Source organism: Struthio camelus, chromosome 19 (assembly GCF_040807025.1).
Source record: "Struthio camelus isolate bStrCam1 chromosome 19, bStrCam1.hap1, whole genome shotgun sequence".
Classification (NCBI taxonomy): Eukaryota; Metazoa; Chordata; class Aves; order Struthioniformes; family Struthionidae; genus Struthio; species Struthio camelus.
In genome coordinates, this window is record NC_090960.1 from 10,583,082 (window position 1) to 10,596,203 (window position 13,122).

A 13,122-nucleotide genomic window follows, 5' to 3' on the forward strand; every position below is an offset into this window, starting at 1 on the left:
AGTGGAGCAGAGTAGCAGATTAAAATACAAGTGTTTTTTAAAAAAGCTGAGTCTCATTTTTAGCTGCCCTCACTCACAGGCTCTCGTGAAGTTATATATTTTTTTAAAATGTGTTTACTTCCATGCATTTGGAAGAAACCAAGCAATGATCACAGTGGCTTTAATATTTGTTCCATTTGTATTTTTGACTGCAAGCCAGGAAAATGATGTTAATTTAACAGCATATTCTAATGTGTGTCCAAGTACTGTACTGTGACCCTTTTTATGTTCGGTAACAGTGTGCTTTTTATTCCAGGATGATGTGATGATGCCACAGCGGGTTAGACTGCAGCACGAAGCTGCCATTCAGCATCCGAAGAGTGTGAGTACTTCTTTCTTGTGTGTATTTGTGTGTTTTTCTTTTACAGAGTGCTGGATACATCTTTAAAAGGATATGAAAATTTCACAGTAGGGCGGGTGGAGGCCAAGCAAATCCGGTATAATCTTTTCCTTTATTTGAAAACTTCACACTGAGTAGTAGCTTTGATTAAACTTCTTTTCTTCTGCTTATTTTCTGTTTAGTAAACTAGATCTCATTTTGACAGTGATGCTCTTTTTTTTTTTTTTTTCAAATAAGTATACAGGTTTCTCTAGCATATGTAACTTAAAGTAGAATGTCTTTTTTTAAAGAGCCTAGAGCCTCTGGTAACGGCAAAAGCTACTTAAGGATTGGTTGCAGCTACGATTTGACTGTGGTTTATATTTAAGAAACTGTAAACAATAAGGAATGCATGGATGGTCTTCATTCATACACTGACCTACAGTTAAGTTGGTGTTTCTCCTTATGACTGACTGCAAAAGAAAATGTTGTCAGGTAGAATGATGATGTCTATTCTCGTGAAATAACTTATCAAAAATGTTTTGTGAGGTAATTGTTTTATGAACCATATGATTTTGATGTTAAATGAATTTCTATGGTTAGGGCCACCATCCTTTGAAGAGAGTTTAGTTGTGTATCTGTTCTTCTAACCTGAAGATAAACAAGAGTAATTTCTTAAAAAAATTATGTTATTTGTCCGTGGTATTGGCTCAAACATTCCTTTAAAAACTTGAAAACTAAGTTCATATACCTATCAACAATATTCTACAAAAATGGTCTTAAGGAAATAAACTTCCCAAGAGAAAACGTCAGTGATATGAAGGCAATATGCAAGAGGTTTCTGGCAATGAAAGGTCAATTGACTTTATCTGTTAAAAGGTATTTCCTGCAGGAGATCGGGGACAGTTTTAAGATTATCGCTCTCTGGGAGTTGAACACCTTTTGAACTTTTTCTCCCAAACACACGTACTCCAAAATAGAGATTATTGCAGTTGTTTCAGCTGAGGAATGTCTGCCAAACAACCTGCTGTTTAGTGGTGGGATCTGCTCATCGCTACACCTGTATTAGTTCTCACATGAAATACGATATTCCTTACAGTATAATTTATGAGATTATGGTTTTAGTAGTAGCTGAGTAGCAGTTAACAAAGTTCATGCTAGGAATGCAATAAAGTGGTATATGGAAAGTTGTTTTTGATCTGAAATGAATCAGTTAATGTAATTTCATAATACAATGCCAAAAAACCAGAGAGGCAAGTTTATCCAGTAAACTTATTTGATGGAAACTAGTGTTAAGAGCTATCAAGTTTCTTGCTTTTTTGACTTCTATATCTGTATATTAAGTTTGTTTTTAGTTAGACTAATTGCAGCTAAACAGTTTCTAGTCTATTTAGAAAGCACTTCACCTCTGTTTTGTTTATATTCTGTTCTACTATAGTGCCTAACAACATTCAATATGAACTATTAAATGGCAATCAAATAAGTCAGAATTAGTATCTGCATAGACCAAAGGGAGTCTTCATGATGTCGTCCAAGCAACACAAACTTGTTCTTCCCGTGCTCTAAACTATTCTGCTTTAGTGTGGTACTACTTCTCTTTTTGCAAAGTATAACTTGGGCTTGGTGCTTCACTAAATAAAACTAGCTAAAGTCAGTCTGATTTAGCATAGGAAATAAGAGTTTCCACCTTTCAGCTCTCTGCCATACATGTACCTGAAATCTTCAATTTACGGAAGAGTCACAATTCCCAGAAATGAATGGTGAGAAAGGTATCACGGTTCTCCCTTGATTGTTTTGATGCACCCTCTCACTGAAAGTGTGGTTCTATCCAGAGCCTGGAGCCCTGAGATTTTAAACCTTAATAAAAATGGTAGAGGTCTGTGTTTACTTCTTACATGGCACAGATATAGTACATGTGGGAAGAGCCTGTCTCATGCTGTCACTTTCTCTCAACTTTCGACTGAATCAGAGGGTTTTCTTGCAGCTTTTTGGTCAATGACCTTCGTTCTCAATTTTTCTTTAAACTTTTATTGATTTTAATTTTCTGTTAATTCTTTCATTTTGTTGTAGTTATTTTTGCGTGAAGTAGTCTATTCATATTTGGAAGATTTTTTTTTTTTTTGTTCTTGGCTTAAAATACAAGGATTGTCCTTCTGCATGTTCTTGAGAACCTAAGAGATTAAGAAAACGTTTGCGATGCTTGTTTGTGCCTTCTGGGAAAATATGGTATTTTCCGGAACTTTAATTTGAAGGCTTGAAAGGAGAAATGGGAACAATTCCAGCTATTCCTTATGAACAACTACATCAGCTCTGTTCCAGTTCAGAGAGCCTCAATAGTTCTGACACAACTTCAGTTACTTTGAGAAAAGAAAAGATGACCACCTGGCCACAAATCTAGTGACCAATGTTAGGGTGAACTGATGTTCTTAAGAGAATGATTTCTCTCCTGTCTTCGGAATGATCGTGCCCTTCAACTTTCTGGTCTCAGAAGACAGCTGTAAAGGTTTGAGTAAGTTTTAGTTAGGTAATCGAAGTCCTGATGCTGACTTTGGGCAGTATGATCAGCCAGAGTAGGTGAAGAAAAAGCAGAAGCTGGAGAAATGCCTGTGAAGCAGTCAGCTTTCTTTGTTCTTGTTCCTGAAATTCTAATTTGCGGACTTAAACTTTCCACTGTTTTGCAACTCCTCCTGACCTGGATTTGAAGTTTGATTTTGACTTACGGTAGCCTCAGTGTACTTAAAGAATCTCTGTTCCTAGTCCTAGCGATGCCAATTGCTACTGAGAGCACAATTTGGAGACTAGTATTCCCATTGAACTCTAATATTGGAGGTTTCAGTCTGCTATCATTACTATTACAGATCTCAGGTTAGAAACATCTCCAACTTTCTCCACTAAGAGAAGTCTCCCGGAGCCTAAGTTGTCCCTGTTCCTCTTTGATGTTGTTCTTAAACGCAGGCTCCCTTACCCTGACTTGAAGCCCAACTACTAAACAGTAGCATCAAAGGTATCGAGTACCTTTGGAATGATACAGCTTTTGGTGCCAGTTGTTCTTCAAAGAAAGTAGTGTGTCTATTTTTGAAAAGGCGATAGGCTTCCTCTCGCGTTCAGGTAGTGGAATTTGATTGGGGTAATTTACTGCTGCAGCCTTTAGCTTTATTGGTCCCTTTTCCTCTATCATGGGCTACTTCGTCGTGCTTTTCAAGAGCAAGAACAAATTCTTCTCTACTCTCTTAAGCTATTCTTATCTTAAAGAATTTTTAAGAAAATCTTGAAGGATGGGTCTGTCCTGTTGTCTGTAACGTTTATAGTGGAGGATTTGGGATCTGAAAAGACAAATTACTCAATACAACAATGACAGTGTGACAATACACGACAGTTTTACTGAGTACAGCCCTAGAGCCACTGTCATGCTGTCCCCTGGTGAACATATTGCATTATGCCCAAGTCCTGTTGACAAGGATCCTAAAAATAGGACAGTCTCAGAGGACCCAAGTTTTTGAGACTTCATATTTTCATACTACAAATTGTTAAGCTCTGCTGGTTCAGTAGAAATGTTTACTTTTAGCAATTTGAAGCCTTAGGGATATTCTATCTGTTGATAATATAGCTACCAACCCCTTGACACTAATTGATTAGGGGTATGCAGTTGCACGGCGTACAAGGTACAAGTTTGCCTTCAGCTTGCTTCTTGTTCTGTTGTTTTTTTTTTTTTTTTATACCTAGAAGCAACATATATCCAATTCATCTGCCTATCGAGGATCTGCCAGGATGCTGATTATTTACCTACTGCAAGTCATGGCAGCTCATGAGTTGGAATAGCCAAGATCACATTTCCCTTAATTCTGAAAAATTCAGGCCTTAATATCTTATCTTACTCATACTTGGGTTCTCCTGGACAATGTCCAACATTTTATATGTACTAGTGTCCTATTGAAAAAGACTTCTGAGTTTTGGGTAGCCCAGAAAATCTTCCCTTCCAGTATCTTTTTCCAAAGCCACACGTATATATAAATAAATTTATATAAATAATATAAATGTATATGTCTATATGTGTATATGCGTATGTAGGGATGATGCAGCCTTTCACACCTACATGCCACGTTTATTTAGCCACACGTATATAAAAATAAATTTATATAAATAATATAAATGTATATGTCTATATGTGTATATGCGTATGTAGGGATGATGCAGCCTTTCACACCTACATGCCACGTTTATTCTGTTATCGGGGCAGAGTACCGCTCTTTAGGAACTCCTAGGGCTTTTTGTTTCAAGGACAGATAAGGTTGTTAGCTGTATCTGTTTCCAGGTTGTTTCGTTGAGGAGTACTTGCAACAGGACCTGCTGTGGACGTGCTCAGGTGAAATCATTGGATGTGGTTTGGGTACACTCCTTGAGAGCTCAAGCAGCACTAGAAAGCTTCTCTGAGAAGTGCTTCATCCCTGAAATGCTTAAGTACCAGGTCACACTTTGCTGAGCCACTGGGCTGTTATGAAGGCCTCCAAGAATGGTGTGGCACTCAGCAGAGTACTTTTCCACTTTTTTTCTAAGGATTTCAGGATCTTTTTCAAGTAATTGATGAAGATGGGAAAAGGACATACTACTTGGAGTCCACCACAGTATGAATGTTAATATAGATAGATACTGGAAGGAGAAAAGAAGGGTGCTTAAATGAGATGAGACAGTGGGTGGATTGTGAAAGTGAACAGCACATGTGCCTTAAAGCCATACTGAATGATTCTTGGACTTTGGATAAAGAAGATGATCCGGAATGTATTCCACCCACTTGCACCATTTTGTTTGCTGGCCACGAAGAGTGAGGTGTTACCGTACTCTTCCCACCACCACAGTTAAAAACGCTTGAGTTTTTAATTTGCGTGTTTGTGTGACCCCACAATGGGACTATGCACATAAACAGCATGTCACTTCCAATTTTTAGCTCTCATTCTTTCTTTCTGCAGAGTTGCTTAAAGAATAACCAAGCTCTTTCTTGCTGTCTTCCACATCTTCCCCACGACTGGAGTCAAAACTTGGGCAAAAGAAGTAAAAAGAACGTTATTTCCTTTTATTTTCACTGAGTGAATAAGAGATGTGAATCTTTAGCAATGTAAGAGAGAACACCTTTCTTTTTGTTGTAAAATTACTAGCCTCTTTCTCAAATGTGCTAGGATACTGAGACATGCGGTAGAACATGGTATATTACCGTTTTCATTTCTTCAGTGAGAATTTCTAACTGTTTTGCATCTTTAAAGCAAATTGTTGGCTTACGCTATAGCTTGGACTGAGGTCAAGAGTTGTGATACCTAAGGCCATTTTAACCCATTATTATTTCATTATCTGAGTGTGTTAACCGACTGAATAAATTGTACTTATACATATTTTTGACAGGTCATGTGACCTTAAAGTAGTATTGAGTGAACTGGAACAATGCGTGACACACTACTAGTTCACAGACCTGTTCATCTACTTCTGGGAAAGCTATAAACAAATACTGTGCAATCAACAAATGAATCGCACAAATGAATGAGATAGCTGAGCTTAATTCTTTCTTTAAGGCATGACTTTAGGCCATAGCCTTGTCTTCCCTGCCCTGTACCACCACAACCACCACCCCATCCATGGGGAAGCTCACAAATAACTTTAGGAATGAAGCTATATATATATATATTTTTTTTTTTTTAATTTAGTCTGAGCCCACTCTAACATATAGATTTTGTGATATTGAAAGTTATATTGTAAAAGGTAAGCTTTCCTATTATTGCTTTACCCTGTGACATTCTGCTTGCCTGGACCTGTTGCACATTTCTATTACATGCTAGAAAGATATAGAAAAAGTTTTTCTTCTCCCTCATGTTCCTTACCTTTTGTTTTTTTTTTTTTTAGCATTGTACATCTAGTTACAGGTGTCTTGCTTGAATTTTTTTTGCTGCAGGAGCAACCATTTCACTTTCTCTTTTGTGACTAAAATGATGCGATTCCATTGCTTATGTCAGTTCTTTTAGCTTCCACCTTTCTCATTTGAAGCAGTATTTGAAACTGCAAGTAAAGGTTTTTAAGTAGCAATAGAAAGAATATAGAATAAATTGAGTAGGTCCTCTCTTGCAGGTGTAATTAATATCAAAAGTTTTAATGGTATATGAAGTAGATATTAGCATGACACAGAACTTTTATGATCAGCATTCTGATTATTTATATGGCTGTCATGATAGTAAGATCTGATTCCTTTCCAAAATACCAAAAGGATGATGATGTTTCAACTATTTTTATATCAGCAAGAGACAGCCTATTTAATATGAGTTAGTCCATGAGAACAGTATTGTGGGAAAGGCTTAAAAAATACTGAGCTTTGTTTTGTTCTGAATGCAAAAAGATTAATAGACATTCTTATATCATCTGTCAGGGAGTTCCATATTTTAGATCTAGCTCTTGCCATTGGAGGAAGGGAGGTACTTTTAGGTAGTCTGGACCAGTTTCCATTTGCCGTCTTGTATATTAGAGTGGTTCTTTAAATTGGAGTCTGCACTGATTCTTTTGTATACAAAGAGCACTGTATGTAAATAATATGTTCTAAGTGACCTGTTTTGCTGACTAATTAAGCTGCTGTGTTCTGAACGAGTGGCAAAAGCTGCCAGAGAAGTGTATTTCCCTCTCCTTTCAGGTGTGCGTTCACACGTTTAGAAACTATTGCGATAAACTTCAAATGCAGCATCCCTCGCTGGAACACTGGCTTGTACAGCAGAAATTTCTCAGTGTGGCCTTTTACTGAGCAGCTGTGACATATCAAATTAATGGAGTTTTTTGTTCCTGTTTATTATCACAAGTTTGGAATAAAAGCAGGAGATTATTTTATCTGCCTTGTGCCAGGCCAAGCTGCTTCGTGATGAAAGGGAGTATGGAAAGAGAACAAAAATGGGAAGAAAAATGAAGAGGGAGGGAGGCCACCTATGCATTGGCAGTCGACAGTAGCAGTTTTGGAATATTGGCAGTCCTCAATGCGTAGTGATTGCGTTCCACATACCAAGCAAGTTTGGTCACCCCTGAAAGATCTTAAAGCCTTTTGTTTGCTGTATCTTCTTATTAGTCTAATGTTAGAGTAGTCCTGTAAATACAGATTACCTTTCAGACTGCATCCTGTGCCTCGTCTGTGTACTTTATCTGGGGAGTCAAAATGGTTATTATGTAGTCTGGTAATTACATTGCACTTAGACGTGGATTTACTCTAACTATCCTCTTAACAAGGTAGCCTTGTTTGTGTGGCCAGAGCTGACAAAATTAAGATAATGTGCGTTTCCTATACCTGTGACTTGTTCTTAAAATAGTCTTTTGTTACCCAGTGCTAACTGGAATCAAAAAGCTTTAAAACTATGAATTTTCATATAATCACACCTGCTGCTTTTTTTTTTTCTAACCGGAAACATGTAAAGGAACAGTTTATTGGCTGCTCCACCGTTTTAGTGGAGTTACGAGTCTTAAGTAAGCTTATTAAGAAGCATCAGTGCCCTGAAGTCTAAATGTGTTGATAAACTATTCACTATATTTGGACCACAGTATGACATGATACAGTGAAAAAATATATGCTATATTAGGTGTATATCTTTGGCTAGGGGGGAGGTTGGGTGTTGCAGACAGGAGCTTCAGCTCCAGCTGAGAACTGTATAGCTATGCTTAGAGCAGTGCTGAACCCCGAGTACTATTTCCAGCCTTACAGCAGTAGGTATGAACTAGGGCTTGTATCTGCTGTCACAGCAGCTGACCAGGAGCTGTGAAGCTTGGAACATGGGCAGAGTGTGATCTTATGTCTGCCTATAAAAGACCATAGAGGCTTACTCTCAAGAGCTTTAGGCCAGGTCTTGTTTAACTGAAGTAGTGTGATGCAGTGGACAAGGATTTCAGTTAGGAACCAGAAGATGCAGATTTGTATCTGCAGAGGCTTTGCCCTTCCTCATCTGCACTGATTTAAAGAGGTGTCCAACAAGAGTGCTGTCTAGGCTGGGCCTTTATTCCTGAGAGATTACTGCTTTTTCTCTTCTTAAAGTTAGACAGTGGTTTAGTCTAGACAACAAAAATAGGTAAGCAGTATTTTGTATGCAATTCTACAGGTGTTAAAAGATGTGAAGCTTTGCTCAACTGTCATTGAACATGATTACGTAACATTGAAATGCTACCTGGCAGTTGAGTGTGATAGAAAAGTCCTGCCATTTAAATTCCAGTTGTTGATAATCTCTTACTCAGTATGTTTTCCGTGGAAGTCCAGGTATTACCAGTCTCCCTTGTATTGTTTCACCTTCTAGTTGTTGCATATAGGTTAGCACATTTCTATTTGATAAATGTTTTTTGTTTTGGACGTGAGCTTGATTAAAATCTTCATAATGTAGATCTTAGGTAATCTTTGTTTCTCCTTAGTTAATTTGCATTAGATGTCCTTCTTTCTGCTGTACTCAGCACATTTGAGACAGATCAGTGTGTGTTGCCCAGACATGTCCTGGCGAGCCGTGCTTATAGAGTTAAACCTTAATGTACGTATTAATTCATATAATAGCTATTGAAGAGAAACGGATTGGATACAGGCATGACTTGGAGGATAGGCGAATAGAGGAGGTCAAATTTGTTTGCTTAATCCTATTAGTAAGAATTTGCTCCGGTAAGTGGGTTGCATAGATCGGAGGAGGCACTGGTCCATCTTTGGAGAGGACAGAGGGGAGGATGTTAGAGATTATATGCTCGAAGTGATTACCCACAGTTGTCAATGGTCCAAAACCTATTTATTTGTGATCTAGAAGAAAAAAAAAAGTCTCCTGATAAACGTTTTCAGGCAAGTACTGTCATCGTTAGAACTTTAATACTACATACTCAGTTCCAGTACACTGCACACCATGAACAATTGGTGTATCTCTAGCTATTTTCACCAGCCTATGGAAAATGTGGCCCTAAATTAAGGGCCATCCACTAGAAATACTTCTAAATATATATGTGTGTATGACTTCAGCAAATTGTTGCTAGAGGTTTTGTAAGATTATCTGTAATATATCAGTAGTCTGCGTTTGGTGTGGAGGGTAGCTGTGTAAAGGTTTTGCTCTGAAGTGATGATAGAGTGGAGTATGATTCCTTTTCTTTTTATATACTGAAGAATATGATAATTCCTTCATTGACAAAGAGAATATCATCCTTCTAATGGTTTTTGTCAATTAGGCCTTTTCATGTAAATCACCTAGATATGCTGGAACTCAGCTATATCTTTGCTTTTTGCTAGGCAGCTTCCTTTAAGATTCTTTTTAATTTGGTGTTTCTGAAAAACCGCAGGGGATTTTCGAAGTCACAATGTCAGTTTAAGTCTATTCCATGTTTAATCAAATATCCCAAATGAGAAACATCCCAACTTGCACCACTTTGTAATTAAATTTGTGTTTAATATGACTTCCACATGCCAGTAATCCCATCAAATGATTGCTCTGCTAATGCAGTTTTGAAAATCTATGTAACAACCAGACACTCATGAATATCAATGTATTTTGTTTTTAAAAGTGTGCAAATATTTGAAAATGAAGTTCCGTCCTCCTCATGTGCTAGTTGTTTTGGCATGATGATAGCTATTATTAGCCCAAACATATTTTGCGAAGCTACAGGCACAAGAGAAATCAGTTTCCAGTTTTAGAACTGAAACTGTGCTGACATATTGCTCTTTCTGAATGTTCTTAAGCTTCATGCAAAGGAGTGGTTGTGCAAGCATCTTGCCAAGAGACAATGAGTTTACTTAATTTGCATCAACTTGAGATGGCATGTGCACTAATTTTTAATACAGAGGTTGTACCCTTAGACTGTTTATCCTAGGATGGCAGATTCTGAATGAGGGCTTCTCAGGCCTGTTACTTATTTCATACCTAAGCTGGTTATCAAAATAATAGGGCTTACTCATTTTTGTTTTAGCTTCAGAAAGTACTTCTGAAACTCATTTAATTTGCATTCTGTGATAATTTAATGTGATTTAAAGTCTCATGCTTCCCTATTTAGACTTGCAGTAGTATCTCTTTGGTGATGCTTACTCAGTTTTTCCAGCAATGTTGTGTTCCTACTTCATGATTTCTTATGCATGACGACGTTCTTTTAAAATATAATTGTGGTTTGATGCTTTACTGTGCACATTCTGATTACAACTCCTTGACTGTTTGTTTTTTATATGAATTCACAAAAACAAATCCACACTTCCTTGGTTGTTTTTTGGTTTTGGTTTTTGTTTTGTTTTTTAATGTAGTGAAAGTAAACATGGGCAATTAAAAAGTAGTATGTTACAAACTCTGCTTCTTGAAAAGAAATCCTAGGCGTTCTCTATCAATTAATTTTTCTTTTTGCAGTAAACTTCTACTTGGCAATTTCAATAAAACGTACTTGGGATGTTGCTGATCCATAGTCATAACAGCCAGTGTTTGGTTTTTCATCTGCCCTTTGGAAGTACAGCACCAACATGTAAAACTTTGCTGATCTTTTAGACAAATATACATACACAAGAACAAACCAAAAACTTTCTATAAAAGTTTTTACAACCAAATAATATTTAAAATATTATATAAATGAAAACCAAATAAATCATATGAAGCTTCAGGGTTATGAGAGGAGAGAGAGATTCAGGTGCCTAAACATAGGCATACAATGCCATTTTGACACCTTAAGGTATCTGACACCATCTGGACAGGACTGGCAGATATGACTAGAGGACTGGTCCTTCTACAGTTGTAGCTGGAGGCCAGGCAGGACCGTGCATGCTAGATGCTTATATTTAGCCACTCCCTAAAACTCAGCTCATTTGAAGCTGTTTGCATGTCAAAAATTTTCGGGTGTGGCTTTTCAGAGTATGCATTTGTTGATAGTTAAGATAAAATAGTAATCTTGTTCTGTGGTATTAGTGTTTCTTACCTATCATTGTCTCCTGCTACCATCTATTATTTTTTATTTCTTCAGTCGTCATTATAATTAAGTAGCTAAATAATTAAGTTGTAAGTTGCATTTAAGTACACAATTTACAAAGTGGTTGTCTGTTTAGAAAATGAATTACCTCATTTGGTGCAGTAGCAGAAAGGATTCTCATGGTTTTCTCTTCTGATTAGAGGGCCTTTGTCCCATGAACAGCCATAGTCCTTTGCTACCAGCCAGGAAAAGTTCATAGTTCAGTTGCTGCTTTATATACAAGTAGTATTAATACTGTACTACAGCAGGTTTCTGCTGGGAATCTGGAATGTATTGCATTTGTTGTATATATTTGTTTTGCAGTTTAATCTTGGTGTATGCCAGTATATAGCTAGCACTTGTAATAATAAAAGCAAACTTGCCTAATCAGATCAAAAAGTTGAAACTTGGATGAACTCAATTTTGGCATGGAAACAGGTATGAAAAAAATTGAAAGAATGTTTGTAATATGGAGAGTTTCTTTTACTTTCTGGAAGTCGGAATGGATGTGAAACAGGCCAGAAGGAATTTCATCAAAGGTATTTTAAAACTTAAGAAAGAAGCCACAAATAAGGAAATGCTCCGTGAGGTGAATATAAAAGAGCTCTGTGAGACATGGAGGAAATGGGAAGCCCCACCTTACACTGAGGAACTAAAGGAAACTGTGCTGTAATTCTGATTTTGACTGGGTGAAAGAATCTGGTTAAATGAGCAATGCTTTACAGGAGTTGTATCAAAGGCTCAGGCAGAGTTATGCTGTGTTGGTGGTGTTTATCTTGCACCGCGTGTCAAGAATCCCAGTCATGGGCTAGACTTCCAGTGAGAGAGGAATGGTACAGCCAAAGGGCAGACAGGCTTGGGATTTTTTTTTGGCTGAGGATTCAGGTATAAATTTGATTGCGTGGTAACAACTTTAAGATCCATGCCTGTAAAACAGATATTGAGATGTTGCTAAAAGCAGTCTTGAGTGATATTGGTTCTGAAAATGAGAAGAAAGCAGCAAGTCTGTGTGCTGTGCAAATCATTTCACTGTTATGTTAGGGTAGAGGGAAGTGTGAACATCTCGCTTCTTACAAAATGCTAATATTGTTATGCATTTGTAATTATTTTCCTGCTGTGTTGCAAGATCAAAAAGCAGCTGTTCTCAATAGCGTGCATTTATATCGTTAAGTATATTTTGTTGTGGTATTGCAATTGAAGAACGTGATTAAATGATGTCTTACAATACTGTCTTCTGCAGGAGAGAGATGCTTGTTTTTGTGTCCTTCCCAAAGGTTTAGTATATCCTTGGAAGTCTTATGAAAGACTGCTAAGAGCACAGGCTACAGCTTTTTTATTTTTAAGGAAAGGAATTATGCTTTATTCCTTTTAATTAAAAAAAAAAAAAGAGAGACAACAATTCAGTATGCTTGTGGAAGGATAGATTTTAGAAATAATCAGAATGCCTGCTGGAAAGAAAAAAATATTTATTGTATGTATAGATAGCACGTTTAGGTAATTTTAAGAAAAAGCAAACTTAAAGCCACTCTTTTGGAGGACATTTCCTGAAGTTCTAAAGTGTATTCGTCTCTCTCCCTCTCTCGCGTTCTGTCTTCCTCTGATTCCCTATATGAGAAAATACAGGTTCGCTAAATATATATTATGATGTTTTATTATCTAGATAACAATCCTATTCAGTGTGTCAGGAAGAAGAAATTAAGGTGAAATCTTAATCTCATATTTATATTAGCTTCATTGAAGCATTTATCGATAATGTTCCCTTCTGTAGGTCACACTAAAAAAAGAATAAGAATAGCCAAAGATGAAGGAGAGAGTCTATCACA

The 13,122-nt window shown here is 37.1% G+C and overlaps 1 protein-coding gene across 3 annotated transcripts in view; it reads left to right on the plus strand.

Annotated features, from left to right (window-relative positions):
- B3GNTL1 (UDP-GlcNAc:betaGal beta-1,3-N-acetylglucosaminyltransferase like 1) overlaps positions 1–13,122 on the plus strand; it is a 137,517-nt gene that overhangs the window by 21,855 nt on the left and 102,540 nt on the right. For all 3 annotated transcript variants that reach the window (XM_068913435.1, XM_068913434.1, XM_068913436.1), the window contains exon 5: positions 296–361. In XM_068913435.1, coding sequence (XP_068769536.1) covers positions 296–361 — 66 coding nt within the window. The remainder of the gene's footprint in view (positions 1–295; positions 362–13,122) is intronic.